This window comes from Gekko japonicus, unplaced genomic scaffold (assembly GCF_001447785.1).
Source record: "Gekko japonicus isolate JY-2015 unplaced genomic scaffold, Gekko_japonicus_V1.1 scaffold1194, whole genome shotgun sequence".
Lineage (NCBI taxonomy): Eukaryota > Metazoa > Chordata > Lepidosauria > Squamata > Gekkonidae > Gekko > Gekko japonicus.
In genome coordinates, this window is record NW_015168683.1 from 154,701 (window position 1) to 174,725 (window position 20,025).

Below are 20,025 nucleotides of genomic sequence, written 5' to 3' on the forward strand. Positions count from 1 at the left end.
ATTCACTACCCAAATATTTGTCTTGTCTGATGAACATGATGGCAGCAAGACATGACTGGGGGCCAGTATTTCCAACTGCATTGAAATCAGTGTATTTGCCAAACACATTCAGAAATACAAGGCCTTTTACTGAATAATATTCTATTTCAGCAACAAGCTAAGAAAATTATCTGTACCCAAATAACATCCTTCACTTTTAGCACATATCAAGGGGAAAACTGATAAGACAGTACTGTGTCTTATTCCAAGAAGATAAGCTGTGCCTTATTTCTTTTACCAGCTGCAGGTATTAGCTGACTGTTGCCTTGCTAAACAAGACTACTGCTGAATCCTAAATGCCCTATTCCAGCCATATGCATTTAGTACATAAGACAATATTTAGCATCAAGGTCAGAGCCAGGACAGAAATGCTTTCATAATTTGTCTGTACATGATTCAGTATGTGATGTGGTACACAGCCAAAGGCCTTGTTAGCATGGCATAACACAGCTGTAGTTAATGCTACTCGTTGCGCCTTATCCTTAGCTTTAGTATGCCTGTCAACTGTTTATTTATTTATTTCATATTTATAGCTCACCCTTCCCATGAACTGGCTCAGGGTGGGTAACAGCATATTAGCAACACAATAAGTATAATTAAAATTTTAAAACACAATCGTACAATATTAAACTTGGTGGTCACAGCCCAAGTCAGAAACTGATTGGTTGAGAGAGATTCCCTCGCCCGTTGATACAAGTAAGTATAAAGGTAAAGGTAAAGGTTCCCTTGCTAAAGGAGACAGACACCTCAGAGAGGCCATACACGGATGCCTGACGCCTCAGCCAAAGGCCTGGTGGAACAGCTCCGTCTTACGGGCCCTGTGGAATTGAAGAAGATCCTGCACAGCCCTGATCTCATATTACTATAGACATATTACAGTTTTTCAGTAAAACATGTACATGTTCAAATAAGGTCAAAATCGAATGTGTATCAAGAAGCAAAACTGTAGTTATTAACATAAGAAGAGTCCTGCTGGATCAGACCAGTGCTCCATCTAGTCCAGTATCCTGTCTTATACAGTGACCAACCAGTTATTCTTGGGGGCCAACAACAGGGCATACAGTCCAAGGCCTTCACCACTGCATCAGCAAGTGTACATTGCAATTGCTTATATTCACTGCCATTTGAAAGTTATATGAAAATCCTGATGATCAGAGATGATCAAAGATTACTTAAAAAAAAACATTTTTATTGCTTTTTCTATTCTACAAACCTACAGGGTCAAGGGAAGGGAACAACCTAAAACTACGAGTAGCAAGGATCATTAATACATAAATTCAAGATAATCGATATTTCCCTATTACTCAAATAGTAATACATGAGAGTTAATACTATAAAAGTATAAAGTGAGCAAACACAATCTTGCTTGGATAAACTGTGTGTTTCTTAGCTTTAAGATAACTAATTTATAATAAACATCAGACTTTCAATGTTACTCTATTTTGCTTATTTCTTTCCTCTGCGCTTCTTAACAAAGTCCAGTCTAACTTCTAAAGGTTTAGGAGCAGCAGTCCCTAATTCTGCTTCCCGGTCAGAGGACTCTGCCGAGCTGTTCGCAGCACTGTCAGAACTTTCCCCTTTTTATCTTCTTCTTCTCCTTCTGCATCTTTGTTGTCCTCCACTTTCTCAGATTCGTCACTCGCTTTCTGTTGTTACTTCAGGAATATCTTCGCTTTAGAAACAGAGTCAATCTTTTCTTTTGTTCCCATTGTAGTTGAAGATAAGGCCTTCCGGTAATATCCATCTGTATGGGGTGGTATGATTTTGCAAAAACAGTGTTAAGTCTCTGTAATGTCTCCTCCTTCTCCTGATCTCAAATGGAACATCTTTTAAGACTTTGATTTGTTCTCCTTTGAGTTTCAAGACAATTCCGTTTGTTGCCTTCAAAATTAAATCTCATTGACCTTTCTGAGAATTTTGTGTATACTTCTCCAGGTAACTTAGGGTTTTTTATGCCGCTAACCCAGCGGTTCGAAAGCAGGAATTAACATCAAAAAACTGCGAGTAGATAAATTGGGTACCTACCTTAGATGGTAGGGGGCACCCTCCCCCGTCGAGGGGGTTCGTGGAGTATCGGTGGCGAGCGGTGAACGGCAGAACGGCGAGTGGCAAAAGATGGCGACTGAGTGCAACATCTATGGTGGACCGGACGTGGCGGAAAGGCGGAGCCAGGAGACGCGAGGTTCGTGGAAGGCGCGGCGGAGCCTAAGCGGACAGAGCCGGAGCCACACCAGAGCGTACCACGTGCCAGAGGGGCCTGCTGATCCACCACCAGAAGACCGTGAGGAGAAGGAGGAAGTGAGAGCCGGAAGCCTGAAAGCCAAGCTGACAAGCCGACCGGGAGGAAGAAGATCAACAAAGACCCTCCACAGGGTGCCGGTAGGGCAGTCCCCGTCCCCAGTATATGTGGCCATAGGTAGGGATAATCGATTAACTGTAAGCCGCTCAGAGACCCCCTGGGGGGTTGAGCGGGGTAGAAAGTTGAAAGATAAATAAAATAAATTTATAAATTCTGGATAGGCACGATATACCGTATCCATATAGCTTTGTATCACTTCTGCTGTTAAGCCTACCGTGGGAGCGAGCTCTTCACTTAAAATCTCTTTCAGGTTCTGCTCCGGAATGATTTGATATCTCAGGACAGATGCTAATTTTTCCATCTGAAGAAGTAACAATTGTTGACTCTCAGAGAATTTTTCTTTTTCCACTACCTCCAGTCTTTGTTCAAAGGTGGAGGAGCGGTGGTGCAGGCAGTTAAACGCCTGCGTTAACAACCAAAGAACAGCCACTATGGCTGTTCGAATACCACCATGGCCGGCGTCAGCTCCCGGCCTTTATCCCAGCTCCCGCCAACCCAGTGGGTCGAAAGCCAATTAACAACTATGGCGAGTAGACAAATGGGTACCTGCCCTTAGACGGGCAGGGGGCACCCACCTCTGACGATAAAAGAGGCATGGTGGTTGTGCAGACGGTGGTGTGAGGATGGTGATGTGGAGGACGATGGCGGAGCAGAGAACGACGGGCGGCGGCGGCGTGCTGGCGGAGCTAAGAGGCGGTGCGAAGCAGAGCGATCCCTGGTGGCAAAGGAAGACATCAAGCATCAAGCGGCGACGGCAGCAGCGGCACGATCCTGGAGGCGCTCGACGAATGACGCGGAGGCAGAAGGCGGGGCCTGATGGACGTAGCCGGCCGGAGCATCAGGAAGCCGTGCGCCAAGGGAGAGCCGAGGGAAAGCTGTTGTGGCTGCTGTGGTTGCCAGAGAATGAAAGATCGGAAGCCGGAAGGGACGCCACGCCAGCAGCCGAGGACAGCCGAGGAACATCAAGCCGAGCCAAGCCAGAAGAAAAGTAGAAGGAGTGCATATTCCACCAGGGTGCCGGTAGGAAGTCCCACCCCAAATTCAGATGTGGCCCTAGATAGGTACAGCAGTTCTTAGAACAGCATAATGTGAACCGCCCAGAGACCCCTTCGGGGGTTAGGGCGGTATAGTAAAATCTAAGGTTAAAAAAATTAAAAATAAATAATAATAATAAAAAAGTCTCTGGACTTAACGTCAACTTTTTTCAGCTTCTTGGTTAACTTCTCTGTATTTGCTGAAGTTTCTTTAAGCTCCTTTTGCAACATATCAAACTTGTCATTGAGGTTGGTCATCTGGTCCAGTAGAGGGCACAAAGCTGCAGCAATCATTTGGGAAAGTCTATGGTTACTTCCGGTTTAGTAACCAGAGACGATGTGCTGGCAGTTCCTGTTGTAAGTTTTGATTTCGCCGCCATTCTTTCTGCTCGCTGCGTCATTGTTTATAGTTAGCGAAAAAATTTCAGAAGTCTCTTAGGTCTGGTAAGAAGTGCTTTCTTGCTAATCCACAGCACACTCAGTCAAAATCCGTTCCCTTCAAGCCGCCCTCTCAGTCCCCGCTTTTAACTCAGTTTTTTTCAGGATCAGGACTCCCCTCCCCCTTCCGCTTTTTTTGGATTTTGGGGCGGCTTTACTCTCGGGATTTAGGCGGTTGCTCGCTAACTCATGGATTCACTCCCATTTTTACTTGTGTTTGTTTATGTAGAGAAAATCGTTTCATTCGGAACACTTGCACACTTGGGCCGGTATGTATCTTTAGGTGCCATTGCTGGTGCCATGCCGTGGGAACCTATTGGGGCAAAAAGGAGCCTCGATCCCTTGGCTTCCGCCTTGGGAGAGGCACCTCATGTGCCCCAGGCTGCGACCCCCCTACAAGGGGTCGCGGGGGTCCAAGATTAACTCGGACCCCTCCCCATCGACACATTTGTGGGCCGCTCATATCAGAGCAACAATGGAGCGCACCCGCCTGCAAGTTGCCAAAAAACGGAAACCCAAAGATAACTATTACTTTCATGATAACAATATTTTATTTCAGAAACAGAGTAAACCTACAGCTAGTACTGTACTTAAAACTAAGAAATGGGGTGAATGGCAAATAGCAAATCACTGGCTGTGATCCAAAGGTTCTTGTGTACCTCAATGTGTTCATGTGTCTCTCCACTAATTTCACAGATAAGAGCCATACCAAAATCAGGAAGACACAGGCAGCAGAGGAGTGTCAGTGTCCGTTTCTATGTTCCTTTTGGAACTCAAGCACCCAGTCTTCTCAGCTGCTGCCTCAGCAAAGAGATTCAGAAGACTAGGCCCCTTAATTGTGCTTAGCTATGTAATTTGTGGCAGTCTAGAGCAGTTAAATCCATGCACATGGCATACCTCTGCCACTATCTTGGATTACCTAGTAACATTTTACTCTTTAACTGCACTCAACTGTGACCGAATGTCAAACAATGAGCAATCATACAGCACTGGTTCAGCCTTAGATGGCTTCCCATGATATGTTGGATTTATGCCCCTTCTCAGATGGTAGATAGTATTTAAAGGGGAAGCAAATAAACCAATCTCTTAATGAGCACTTTCAATAAATATCTGACATTTCTGCTCAGTAGCACAATCCAAGCCAGAATGAAGCTCTGCTCTGGGTTGGATTGGATTGTGCCCTTTAAGCACAAAGTAATTGTGGATTCGCTATGCAATGGTATCATAAAAGGGAAATGGAAGCATCACATTGCACCCAAGATGAACAATTTATTAAAAACAGGCTGCTTTGATCATTTTACATAACAGTTCATCTGACTTCTATTAATATGATTTCAAGGTCAGCATCTCCTGTCTATTCCATCAGCATGAAGTTGTCAAAGGCAATGATCCAGAGAAATACAACTTGGACACCCAGTGGGCCTCTCATCTCTTTTATTCCCCTGAAAGCAGCTCCTTAAAGTCTTTCCATGTGCCTAAAGGAGCTTGCTGGATTGCATCCAGAGTGCTTTACCACTAAGCATTTCACTTTAAAGTTTTAATTTATGTTACAAAACTGCAAAAGTTGATTTAGGATTGTAATCTTCAGTTTTCCATAAAAAAACGAGCTCCAGTTTCTCTTCCCATGTGAATGTGTGTCCACAACTTCAAAATGTGTTCTGCCTAAGTAGCTTGAAGTTGTTCTGCTGACAGTGCACAAAGAAAAGCCAGAAAAAGTCTAAGGCAGCAACGTGTTACAAATAATACTGCAGGAGTTTAGTAAAGTTAAGTGTTATACCAGACCAGTCTTTCAGAAAACCGCAAAAACCTATGCTAAAGTCATTCCAAAGAACCATCTTAAAACCACAAAATAAAAGACATTCAGAACTGAGATGGACTGCTGTCTGTAGCCTAACCAAATGCAGCAGGAAGACAAAGCTGGGCATGAGTTATAAAAACAATATCCCAACATGTCTGTAATCCCTAAAATGCCGGTGTATATACTGCTGAAACATTCTTCAGAATTTGAAGAGGTTCTTTGTCTTCTGCCTAGAATCAATCCCAGGGGTCATTTCGTAGAAAAAGAGCTAGGGGAACTCATTAGCATAACTCATTAGCATATGCCACACCCCCTGACCTCACCGGAAGTGTGTCATAAGGCCACACCCCCTGACATCACCGGAACTGTGTCATAAGGCCACACCCCCTGCCATCACTGGTAAATATAATAAAGGTGGAATATAAATAAATAATAAAGATAATAACTCCTCAAGGGCCAGAAAATAAGCATTTCTTTTGTAGTGAAAGGCCATTTTTTCACTAATATTCCACACTATTTAATCAATGGGTATCTAAATATCTATTTGCCTATTAAAATTATCTCTTGCCTTTTCCATAGAACTTAAAACCATGAACGGCACTAAACTGGTACAGAGCTCCTTAGCTTCAGCAAGGTTAACAGATCTTCAGGCCACATTCTGGGATCTGGGCTATTTAAAGTTGTTGTTTTTCTAATCTGTTGTACATCACCATGACCACTCCTCATAGAAGAAAAACTAACCATTCATACTTATATATATACTCAACACATCTGAGACAATGCAGATGCCATAATGCACACATACCACTCCAAAGCAAAAAGTTGGTGAACATTTAAAACAAAATATTCTACAGCTACAGCATGAAGTATTTCATATTCATTTCTGTACCCATTTTTTAACGTGAACAAGGATTCTAATCCATATTTCTCATTGTTACACTGCCAGAACAAAGTCTGAGTCCAGTGGCACTTTTAAGACCAACATAGTTAGTCAAGGTATAAGCTTTCATGTGCACACATACTTCTTCAGATACAATGAAGTGGAAATTACCAGTCCATACATATAGATAGAGTACCCTGGCAGTTCTGCAAACAACCCCTCCTTGCCTGATCACCTCTGGATGGTAAGAACTGTGTTCCACTAACCAAAAATGTTTGGAAACTGGGAGATAGCTGTTTTATTCCTTTTAGGTTATCTGCCACACAAACCACACAAAATATGGGCAGGGAGGCTACTAAATATTTTTATGGGCTACTTTCTATGTTTTTATCTGAAAGACCTGTCCCACTCCAGTGGTCGCGGCCCGCAAGCAGCAGACCCCGGAGCCCCCGACATCCCTCAGGAAGGCCCAGCAACGCGCCTTACCAGAGGAGGAACGACCTGCGGGGATGGAGCAGCCCGATCAACTGACGGGAGAAGGAAATGCGACCACATACAAACCGCCCAGCCCCGGACGCACCCGAGGATGGGCCCGGGGCCCGAGGAGCTCTCGAAATGAAGCAGGGCAAGACAGCGAAGCAAGCGGGCTGGGAGCCAGCCCCGAGACCCGGAATCAGCAAAACGGCGGCGGCGGCGTGGCCCAGAGGCCGCCCAGGCCGCCGCCGGCGCACCCGCACACACCCAGGGAACACCCTACCCGTGTGCCCCAGATGGGAGGGGCGTTCCGGGGAGGAGGGCTGAGGGAATAAAAGGCGGGGATGGCGGGGCCGAGGAGGATGGCACACGCTGCGATTGTGGACAAGAGAGAGGAAGCACCAAAGTGGAGGAGAGAGAGAGAAGGGGAAAAGTATCGCGGTGTGTGGGCTTCCCCAAATACGGAGGGGGGAGGGGGATTGGTGGCACGAAGGAGCTGAAGGCGAGCGCGGGGAAGGTCTTCCATGGAAACTTCGGGCCTGATTGAGACGATGCAGCATCGTAAAGCTCTAAGTACGCTCGTTTTATGGTTCCAGCTGGAAGCAGGGGGCGGGGCTTCATCGTGTGCCCCGCCCCCCGCACCTCACCCGGGGGAACGGCGTTCCCCTGCGTTCCCCCCCGAAACGACCCCTGATCAATCCTATTCTAATTATAATCGTGTAGACAAATGTTGATTGAAAAGCATGTTACATCCAAAAGTACATTTGTGGACCTACTGACTCAGGATGCCAATATATGATCAGTAGAGTCATCAACAATATGGAGAAAAAAATGCCCTGCACCTTTAATAGAAACTTAATGGAGTGTTATTTACCAGGTGATTGTTATTGACTTCTGTGCCATGAAAAGTTTGAACTGCCCATCTCTACAAATTAAACGTCTGTTAGATATTTTTTCTCCAGGTTGTTGGCAACCCTAGAAGTCAGTGCAGATTTATCAGTTCAGTCTTCTGTGAATAAGTTTGAGCAGAGTCTTCTTTGATTACTTTTAATTTTATAAGCACTTAGTCAGCCAGTATAGGTATCCAGTTTCTGGATACATATCCAGTGTCTTTGCAATATCTGAGGCAGCCATGTGGCCAGAACCACATTAATTCTTAGTCTTTCACAAGTCTCTTGATCTCTGCAAGGCAGCAGGCCCCACTCCAGTGATGAAGTATCCCAGCTCCAATGACAAAGCGTCTGGAACAAGGGAATAAACAGGCGACTTTAGCAGATGTGCGAATTCAGCAGCAGGTTGAGGAAGCCAGGGCACTGGTCTCTCTACATCCCTAAAAGGCTAAATGCACATTTTGCAAACAGATCTACATAAATAGGAAACTTATAAAAACAAGGGGGGAAAGCAATTATGAAGGTAGAATGCCAGCAGAGGGTTGGGGGCTATCCAGTTTATTGCACTCAGTGCAACATATATGACTATCTGCCAGATGGACAGAAGTTATGGATATATACTCAGTGCAAGGAGCTCCTGGTTTGCAGGGAGCAAGTTTACACCCTTGAGACCAAGGTGGCTGACCTGGGAAAACAGAGACAGGCACACAGATAAGACTCTCAGGGACTTGTTAGATGTGCCCCACTCCAAGAATGGCAGCCCCATCACTGTCAGCGAGCATGAGTGTCAAGGAGAAATGGCACCATGCAGAAGAAAGGGGGAATGTTCCCTCAGAAGGGACTCCTTCTACAGTTTGTGAACAGGTATCCTTTCATACCAAGGAACCATCCCTCTTGGTAGTTGGTGGTTCAATCCTTAGGCATGTAGATAGATGGGTTGCAAACCCATATACTGACCACATGATGACGAGCCTGCCTGGTGAGAAGGTAGCAGACGTTATGTATGGTCTAGAAAGGCTAGTAGAAAATGCTGGGGAGGAGCTAGTGGTCATGATACATGTTGGTACCAATGATGTGGAGAAATGTAGTTGTGTGGTCCTGGAGGAAAATTTAGGCTGCTAGGCAGGAGACTCAAGGCCGTGACCTCCAAGGTAGCCTTTTCAAAGTGCTGCCTGTTCCACGCACAGAGCCAGCTAGACAGGCACAAATTAGGAGTCTCAATGTGTGGATCAGATGATGGTGTAGGGAGGGTTTAAGTTTGTTAGGCACTGGGATGCTTTTTGGAACAAGTAGGACCTATACAAAAGAGACAGCCTCAACTTGTCCTGGTAGGACCTATACAACAGAGACAGCCTCAACTTGTCCTGAGAAGGAACCAGGCTACTGGTGCTTAAAACAACAACAACAACAACAAAAACACACCTAAATCCTGGGGGAAAGCTGACAGGAGATGAAATGTCTCTGGTTCCGGATGGCTCATCTCTAGGAACTGTTACTGTTCTACAAAGAAATGTATTAAGACTGGCCACTGAGAAGGTGGCAAACAATACCTTACTCACCCAATCTATTTACTGTGCTATGCACAGGTACTCTCATATATGGACTGGTGGGAATTTGTCCACTTGAAAAACCTAATACATCTGAGAACCCATACAGGGATTAAAGTCTCTGAATGTATTTAAACTGGATTATCACCATCTGTATTGAGCTGCAGTGGCTCAAGTGGTTAAGATGCTGAACTGCAGGCTGGAAGGTTGATAGTTCAGCAGTTCGAGACCCAAGTGCTGCATGATGGAGTGAGCTCCCATCTCTAGTTCCAGCTCCTGCCAACCTAACAGTTCGAAAGCAAGAAATTGAAAGTAGATAAATAGGTACTGCTTTGGTGGGAAGGTAACAGCGTTCCGTGCACCTTGGCATTTAGTCATGCCGGCCACATGACCACAGAAACGTCTTCAGACAGAGCTGGCTCTTCGACTTGGAAACGGAGATGAGCACAGCAACCCTAGAATCGGAGTCGACTGGCTTTCAAGCAAGGGAAACCTATGTATGTATAGAACTGAATTTTAATATTTACTGTATTATGTTTTAATCTTTTAAATAGTTATATGCTGTGAGCCACCTTGAGTCTGCCTGTTGGGTAGGTCAGGATATAAATCAAATACAATAAATAAATAAATATTGACTGCCTGACAAGGTCTAGAGGCCACAGGAGGAAGGTTACAGGCCTAACGTCTGTGGGGTATTATAGATGTTTATATGCAAATGCTAGAAGTGTCCAAGGTAAAATGGGGGAGCTGGAATGCTTAGTGTCGGAGGAGAACAGACATTGTGGGCATTTTAGAAACTTGGTGAGATGAGGATAAGCAGTGAAATACAGTGACTCCTGGATATAAATCACATTGGAAGGACAGAGAGGGAAGAGGGGTCGAGTGGCTCTGTATGTCAAACAGGGTATACAGTCCAGTAAAATTGAGAAACTAAGAGAAATAGATTTGCATACAGAAATGCTATGGGTGGAAACAGTGGGCCCAAAAGGAAGCTTAACTCTGGGAGTTTGTTATCACCCACTTCATCAAAGGTTAGAGGATAATTTAGAAACAGCAAAAGTAGTAAGAAAAGCAGCTAAATGAAATAACTGTGTCATAATAGGTGATTTCAACTACCCACACATTGATTGGTTCAATATGCTTTCAAGTCAGGAGAAAGAGAATGGGATTCTAGATATTCTCAATGACTGTGCCATGGAGCAAATGGTCACAGAATGTACCAGGGGGTGTGGGGGGGGGGAGAGATCCTGGACTTGGTCCTAAGTAATGCTCAAGACCTGGTGAGAGATGTAAACGCGATAGCACCAGTTGGGAACTGTGACCATAATGCTATTAAATTTAGCATTTATGTAAACAGGCAGTTGCCAAAAAAGACCAACAAACCCACATTTAACTTTAGAGGGGGTAACTTCTCTCAAATGAGGGCTCTTGTGAAGAAGAAACTGAAAGGAAATGTAAGGAGGGTCAAATCCCTTCTGGAACCTTGGTGAAAGCTTGGAGACTATTTAAAACTACAAAACTGTAACCTTAGATAAAATGTATATCGCAGGTTAGGAAAGGTATGAATAGGTATTTAAAAAGGCCTGCACGGTTAAAAAAGTAATGGAAACTCTAAAAGATAAGTATTCCTTTAAGCGGTGGAAGGCTAGTCCAAGTGAGCCAAATAAAAGGGAGCAGAAGCTTTGGCAAATAAAATGCAAGTGATTAGACAGGCAGAAATGGACTATGAGGAACATATTAAAAAACATAGAGACCAACAATTAAAATTCATTCAAATACATCAGAAGCAGAAAACCAGCCAGGGAGGCAGTGGGGCCCTTAGATGATCAAAGACTGAAAGGATTACTAAAGGAAGATAGGGAAATGGTAGAGAAGCTGAATGCATTTTTTGCCTCTGTCTTCACTGTCGAAAATGGGAGGTGCTTGCCCATTCCAGAAGCGGCGATTTCAGGAGGGATGTCGACAGACCTGAGTCATATTGAGGTGACAAGAGAGGAGGTCCTATGACTGATGGACAATTTAAAAACTGACACATCACCAGGCCCAGATGGCATACATCCAAGATTTCTGATAGAGCTTGTAAATCTTCTGACAAAAGTACGTAATCTATCATTAAAATCTGTCTCCATTCCCAAGGACTGGAAGGTAGCTAATGTAACCCCCATCTTAAAAAAAAAAAAAAGGTTCCAGAGGAGATCCGAAAAATTACAAGCCAGTCAGCCTAGTGTCGATACTGGGTAAATTGGTGGGATCCGTTATTAAAGATAGAATTAGTAGACACATTAATGAACAAAAGCTATTGAGGAAGAATCAGCATGGATTCTGTAAGGGAAGAACTTGTCTCACCAATCTTTTAGAATTCTCTGAGGAACTGAACAAACATGTAGACAAGGGGACCCAGTAGATGTTGTTTACCTAAGCTTCCAGAAATCTTTTGATAAAGTTCCTTATCAAAGGCTCCTAAGTAAACTCAGCAGTCATGGGATAAAAGTCCGCTTGTGGATTAAAAATGAGTTAATTAACAGGAAACAGAAAATGAGTATAAATGGGCAGTTTTCATAGTGCAAGTGGTAAGCAGTGGGATACCGCAGGTTTCAGTACTAGGTTTGGTGCTTTTTAACTTGTTCATTAATGATTTGGAGGTGAGAATAGGCAGTGAAGTGGCTAAGTTTGCAGATGATGCTAAGCTGTTCAGGGTGATGAGAGCCAGGGAGGATGGTGAGGTACTCCACAGGGATCTGTTGAGTCTGCGAGAGTGGACATCAACATGGCAAATGAGGGTCAAAGTGGGCAAGTGCAAAGTAATGCACACTGGAGCCAAAAATTGTAACTATAAATATATGTTGATGGGGTCTTAACTGGCGGTAACTGACCAGGAAAGAGATCTTGGAGTCGTGATAGATAACTCACTAAAGATGTTGCCTCAGGTGTACGACTGCAATAAAAAAAGCAAATACTATGCTGGGAATTATTACAAAGGGAATCGAAAACAAATCAGCCAGTATCATAATTTGTTGTTGTTGTTCAGTTGCACAGTCGAGTCCGACTCTTCGCGACCCCATGGACCAGCTCCCGCCAGGCCCTCCTGCCCATCATAATGCCCCTGTATAAATCTATGGTGCAGTCTCATTTCAAATAATGTGTACAGTCCTGGTCACTGCACCACAAAAAAGATATTATAGTATTTGGAAAGGTGCATAAAGAGGCAACTACAGTGATTAAGGATATGGAACACCTTTCCTATGAAGAATGGTTAAAGAAGTTAGGGCTCTTCAGCTTGGAGAAACAACAATTGAGGGATGACATGATAGAGGTTTACAAATTTATGCATGGTATAGAGAAGGGAGAGAAAGAAATACTTTTCTCCCTTTCTCACAATATAAGAACTTGTGGGCACTCAATTAAATTAATGTGAAATAGGCTTAGAATAGATACAAGGAAGTACTTCTTCATCCAAAGAGTAATTAACACATGGAATCACTGCAGCAGGAAGGGGTGGTGGCTACAAGCATGGACAGCTTCACGAGGGGATTGGATAAACTTATGGAACATCAATGGCTATTAGCCACAATGTACAGATGGAACACTATGTCTGGGGCAGTGATGCTCCGTATTCATGGTGCATGTCCTTTAAATAACCTCTAAGTTCCAGGTCCAATTTTATGGGCCCCTGAACAGGATGTCCCCAGCCATTCTCTATCATTTCCTATCGGGAGGAACCCCTACAAGCTACTTCCAGGGCAAAAGGCCATGCCTTCAAGTAGCAATCACTGAGAACCAATAGAAGTCCAACAGAACAATTGCAGAACTCAGTAATCCCAGTAGAACCACAAATCAATGTGCCAAGCCAAACAGAACTAAAATCAAACCAGAGAATTGCTGCAGTAGAAACCGGGGGGGGGGGGGGGGTTTTGGGGGGGCTTTTTGCAAGTGCAGTTGAACCAACTGCAATGTACAGAATGCCCAGCTGAACCAGAGCCACTGCCGCAGCACAAACCCAACAGGACTGATGTCAAAACACAAAATCACAACAAATCTAAGCTCAAAACCAGTAGCAATGTACAAAACACCCAGCAGAGCCCAGAGCCACTGTGGCAGTGCAAGCCCAACAGGACTGATGTCAAAACACAAAATCACAACAAATTCAAGTTGGGGGGGGGATTTTGCAAGCCCTCTACAAAAATTGCGAAAGGGACACAAAGCAATGTGGGTAAAGGGGAAAAAAAACCTCTTGAAACCAACATGTTTGAAATCCACAAGAGCAGCTGGGAAGCCCATAGAAACTGCTGAGACACAGAAAAAACAGGAGAAAAAAGGGAAGGAAAAACAGCCCTTGAGATCCTGCAAATGCAGGCTCTTGATTTTCCCAGTAAATCCCAAATATTCCTGGGATTTTTCAGGACCCATTTTTTCATTTTTCTGAAAAATTCCAGGATATATTTAGGATGCTGAATATACCCCCCAAATTTTTGGGGGTATATTTTTTCGGCTTGGGTATATCTGAATGCACACCCAGGACCCAGGCAGGTCACTCTGACCTAGCTGAGAACAAGGAGGAAGCCAGGCAGCAGTGGGGAGGGGCATCTTTAGAAGGCAAGGCCAAGCTCAGACTTGGGGAAGGCCAGAATGGGACAGTCTAAAAGGCAGCCCTGAGCAGCAAGGGGAAGAAGCAGGGCAGAGAAACAGGCAGCAGGGGGGAAGAGGCAGGAAAGGCTTCCCTTTCCTTTTATAGTTTTCCAAGTAGAGCAGGTGGAAGGGAATTGGAGACAGGCCAGGTGGGGGTGGGGCCAGGGGATCCTGTAGAAGTGAAGGCTGCACACCTAACCAGGGATGAAGCAACAGACTTAGCTCAGACCAGGGAAAGCTAGTGCCACTGCCAGCCAGTTTGGGGAAGGGAGAGTATCCAGGTCCTGGAACCCCCTCTCCCTCCCAATTCTGAGGCTGGTGGGCCAGGTTGCCCTCTCTGGTGGCAGGACAGCAGAAGGCAAGGAGACCGTCTCAGGGGTGGGGAACCCAACAGCATCGTCTTCTAATTCTGTAATCCTAGTCCTATTGCACTGTTGATTAATTATGTTATACTGTCTGCACTGTTTTATATCCTCTAATTTGCCTTGTCTCAGCAGTAAATGTGGGCTGTAAATAAAGTAAATACATAAATAAATAAATCTGCAACTCTCACAAGCACACCATAGAAGGATTGGAGTAAAGCTGCCATTTGAATTTACTTCCCGCCAAATCATGGATTGTGGAATGTAGAGAAAATGGGTTTGTTCTGCTGGAATTCTCTCTATAGCTAACATCTATGGGGATTATCTGATATCATTAAAATAAAAACTGTAGATTGCAGACAACTCTGCTTCCAAGATACATTAAAAGATTATTTACAGATTAATAAAAATATCAGAAGCCACGAAGCCTGTTTTGCACTACTAAAATTTAATAAGTGGAATTTATTTAAACTCAATTGGAAAACATTTTTTATCCAACTACTACATGCCAAGAAAGATTTTTCTAGAAGTGTTATAAATACTAGAAGAAAATCAGGATTAAAGTCAACAGATTACTTTCGACAACAGCAGTTTTGTTTAATTCTAACGATGTCAATCCAATAAGCACTCAGGCCAATCCAACACTAGCAAAAAAACTAATACTGATCTAAGCATTTAAAATAGGCTTAATTGTAACCAAAAGAACTAGGCTCATATGGTTAAAAAATCAGGAAGTGAGTCAATGTTTATGGCATTCATGTAAGAAACACATGAAGATAATGCATATGGTAACTGAGCAAGGTAACTTCTCAACAGACTAAAGATAGTAGCAACCCAGATATCTGCATGTGATGGATATTTGTATACAGCACACAAAAGTGTATGTACTAGATATGTGCATGCAACAGACTTCTCTTTGTTCCCTTGTGACTACCCCCCTGCAGCACTCTAGGGGCACATCTGTAGATTCTTTGGCATATCAGGGATTTCAAGGGGGTGCTGCTGTGCTGAAAACAAATGCACATTTGATCCCTTACTGGGCTCTCTGGGGACTCAGCCATTAAATTTTTAATTAATTCACAGCAATGTAGGCCCTCGAAATGACTAAGCAGCATTCCACTTGTGGAATGGGGATTTCCCACCTCCTCCTTCCTGATGCAGTCCCTTATGCCACCTGAAATACCATTCTTTGGGGATGGAAAGCCCCTTCAGAATTGAGGACTGCAGCTAAGAAGGTAGAATCAGCAGAAACCAGGCACTTTCCCTTCTGCTTACAGAAGAATCCCTTGTGATCCCAACCAAAGTTCTGGAACAAAATTAAGGAAACATGAGAAGCAATACACCACAACATTTTCATGCTTCTTACCTTTGGATATCCAACAGGACAAAAAATTGATAAAGCAGACATGGAACCATTACAACTACCATGGTATAATTTATATAGGATTTCAACAACATAACTTTGCAATATGTTGTAGTCCATGGTCAATTTGAATATGTAAGTTACCACCCTTCCTCCAACTCACACACACTTCCTATTAACCTTGATACACTCCTTGAAGCTGAACCTTGAAGTTAAGACTGGAATACTGCAATGTGCTCTGCTTGGGACTACCCTTGAAGAGTGCTCAGAAGTTGCAGCTAGTGCAGAGCGCTGCAGCTTGTCTGCTGGTTGGGGCCAGTTATCAGGAGCATGTGACCCCAATATTACGGCAGTTAAATTGGCTACTGAACCATTCCTGAGCCCAATTCAAGGTGTTGGTTTTCACCTTTAAAGACCTACATGGCTTGGGACGGGCATCTGAAGGACTATTCATTTATTTACTTGATTTATATATTGCCCTCCCCGTGGACAGGCTCAGGGCCGTTCACAACAGTTTCAACACAATACCATTAAAACAAGAATTAAAATAACAATTAAAACTGTAAAACCATAATATACCGTGCAACAACTAATTCTGATCAACAGTGCTGATATTAAGATCCAGCCACCGATGTCAATTCAGCAGTACCAATGTTAAAATCCAGGCTACTGAAGGGGAGATAGCTAGGAGAGAAGAGGGATGTCCACTGCCTTAACCAAAGGCCCGGTGGAAGAGCTTCATCTTGCAGGCCCTGCAGAATTGTAATAGATCCCGCAGGGCCCTGATCTCATACGGGAGCTCATTCCGCCAGGTGGGGGCCAGGACCGAAAAAGCCCTGGCCCTGGTCGAGGCTAGTCGGATGTCCCTGTGGCCGGGGACTGCTAGAAGATGTTGATTCATAGTCCTCCGGGGCTCATATGGGGAGAGGCAGTCTCGAAGGTATGCTGGCCCCTGGCTGTATAGGGCTTTAAAGGTAAGCACCGGCACCTTGAAACAGGTCCGGAATTCAGTAGGCAGCCAGTGCGGTTCATGCAGGACTGGCTGGATGCAAGCCCGCACAGACGTCGCCATCAACACCCACGCTTCCACGTTCTGCACTAGCTGCAACTTCCAGAGCAGAATCAAAAGCAGCCCCACGTAGAGAGAGTTACGATAGTCCAGTCTGGAAGTGACCGTTGCATGAGTCACTGGAGCTAGGTCTCATGGAGATGAAAAGGCTGCCTCAGATGAAAAGGCTGACCTGGCAATGGTGGTGACCTGGGCCTCCATAGAAAGGGAAGCATCCAGGAACACTCCCAGGCTCTTCACCCTTGACACTGGCACCAATGGAGCCCCATTCAAGGTTGGGAGCCTGATTCCCTGACTCAACCCCCGACTGCCCAGGTACAGGACATCCATCTTAGATGGATTTAACTTCAGTCGGCTCTGTCGCAACCATCCACCCACAGCCTGTAATGCCCTGTCCAGATCACCAGGCATCAGTAGATAGAGCTGGGTGTCATCTGCGTACTGGTGACAACCCAGCCCATACCCTTGGATAATCTGAGCGAGGGGGTGCATGTAGACATTGAACAACATGGGGGAGAGAATTCCTCCCTGTAGCACACCACATTCCAGTGGGTGTCATTAGGATAACCCCCCAAGTACCACCCTCTGTCCCCGACCCTGGAGGAAGGAGGTCAGCCACTGCAGGGCAAGCCCCCGTATCCCAGCGTCGGTGAGGCGGTGTGTTAACACCTCATGGTCAACCATATCAAACGCCGATAGATCAAAAAGAATCAACAGTGCCAATCCGCCTCGATCCAGATGTTTCCAAAAGTCATCCACAAGGGCGACCACCACTGTCTCAGTCCTGTGGGCAGGGCGAAAGCCAGACTGTAAGGGATCCATCTTCTCTTATATGGTCCTCACAGGCAGAGGCTCTCCTGATTGGTCCATCAATCGAAGAAACTCGTTTTGGGGGGGTACATCAGCTGATCAGGCAATTGGTTCCAATCCTCAACTGCGCCGAGCTAGCAACAGTGATCCACACTATGGTCACCTCGAGACTAGACTACTGTAACGCTCTCTACATGGGACTGCCCTTGTCACAGATTCAGAGGCTTCAGCTAGTGCAGAATGCTGCAGCCAGGCACGTGATGGGTCTTCCCAGGTGGAAGCACATCCAGCCTGTGCTAAGGACACTGCACTGGCTGCCAATAGCGTACCAAATCTGTTTCAAGGTGCTGGTTCTTACCTTTAAAGCCCTATATGGGCAGGATCCAACATACCTGCGGGACCGCCTTTCCCCATATATACCCCAGAGAGCACTTTGGTCAGGATCGCAGAACCGACTGACCCTCCCTGGCCCTAAGAATGCCAGGCTTGCTACTATCAGGGCCAGGGCTTTTTCAGTGGCAGCCCCATCCTGGTGGAACGAGCTCCTGGAGGAGATCAGGGCCCTGCGGGACCTTTTACAGTTCTGCAGGGCCTGCAAGATGGACCTCTTCTGCCAGGCTTTCCGTTAGGGAGCCACCACCACTATAAGGCCCTGGTCCCTGGTTTTCAAACACCTAGCTTGTGCCTTGGTCTTTAATACCTAGTCTGTCCCTTGGTTATGAAACTGTTTTAACAATGTATTGTTTTATATGATTTTATGTTGTTTTAATTGTATTAACACACTGATTGTGAGCCACCCTGAGCCTGCATTGCGGGGAGGGTGGGGTATAAATGTGATTAATAAAATAAAATAAAAATACATGAGAGAGGGCCTTTTCAGTAGCAGCCCCATGATTATGAAAAAACCTCTCCAGGGAAATGCACCTGGCCCCCTCACTTCCAATCTTTAGCAGACAGTTGAAGACTGTTTTATTTAGGACCATATTTGGCTAAGTTTACTGGCAGTCCTCCTGAGCTATGATTTTAAATTTTGGTTTTTATATTTTGAATGTATTTTATTTTATGTGTTTTATCTATGTTGCAAGACACTTTGAGCTCCATAAGGAAGTAAGGTGGCCAATACATGTTTTAAATAAATAATAAAAAATAAATACAACAATGCTTTGGGATTTACTTATTTCAGCAATTATAACACAGCATAGATAGGCTTCACTACTCTAAGAAAAGACCAGAGATTAGCTGAAAGGCAGAACTTGACAATATTAATTAATATTCCCAATAAAAGTAGAAGATGAGTCATTTCAAGTATTCCAATTGTACATAATACAAAGGGAAAGGCAAGGTTTTCAATTATGCCTTTTAATATTTATGGAAGATATCATGCCTACCTTGTTTTGGCAAATCTGGTGAACGGCTTTCGAATGAACATCTGGTATTGCTGCTGCACTACAGCCCGCATTGAGGTCAAATACTTCTAGCGCTCGATTACTACCAGCTGCCAGTACAATATCTGTCACCTCTGTAAGTTAAAGTTCTGTCAAATTAATTATGTATTATACTAAACAAATTTTACATATATCTATAATAAATGGGACAGTTATCTACAAAATGCCATGTTATTGTGTTACTCCTTTGTGTTTTGACCCCTCTCCAAGTCTATTCTATTCTAGGTCTCTAGCCTGTTTGACATGTTTACCTGAGAGACCAGTGAAAAGTACTGGTTCACTGCATAGTGGACTCGGACAACGACATGTGGTTGCACACGTTTATTGTACTTAACACAAGACTAACTCTAACGGCCCGACAGGGCCAACTATATACATATCCACCCAGCACCCCCTATTCCCATTGGAGGGTTTGAATATCCCGCCAAGTGGCTATTGGTTGGGGCTGGGGGAAACCAGGATCCGAAGTTTTCTTTGTTCCAGGAGCCAAGCTCCTGCATGTGCCGCAGACCCCTGGTGGCGGTCCACGTACATAACAACCAAACTGCAGAAACATCCTCCATGATCTTTTTCATCAAGATCAGCAACTATTTCCCTATATTCTGGGCCATATTCATGACAGCATGCATAGAGAGCTGGTGTGTACAGTGGGTAGTGCTGGACTAGTACCTGGGAGACCCACATTCAAATCTCCATTCTCCATGAAACTCAGTGGGTGGCCTGTTTCAGTCTAACTTACCTCACAGGGCTGTTAGGAGAATAAAATGGAGGAGTGAACCACGTATCCTGCACTCCTTGGAGAACGACTGGGAAATGTCTGAATGCAATTAATTGTTTTTATTCAGTGCCCAAATTCCATTGTTATTTAAAACCAGTCATCTGCAGACTGCT

General features: G+C 44.6%; 1 protein-coding gene across 1 annotated transcript in view; it reads right to left on the bottom strand.

Moving 5' to 3' along the window:
* The window catches only part of WDR27 (WD repeat domain 27), a 147,300-nt gene that overhangs the window by 72,623 nt on the left and 54,652 nt on the right, over positions 1 to 20,025 (bottom strand). The window contains exon 21 of the mRNA XM_015415401.1: positions 19,078 to 19,199. Within this exon, the coding sequence (XP_015270887.1) occupies positions 19,078 to 19,199 (122 nt within the window). The remainder of the gene's footprint in view (positions 1 to 19,077; positions 19,200 to 20,025) is intronic.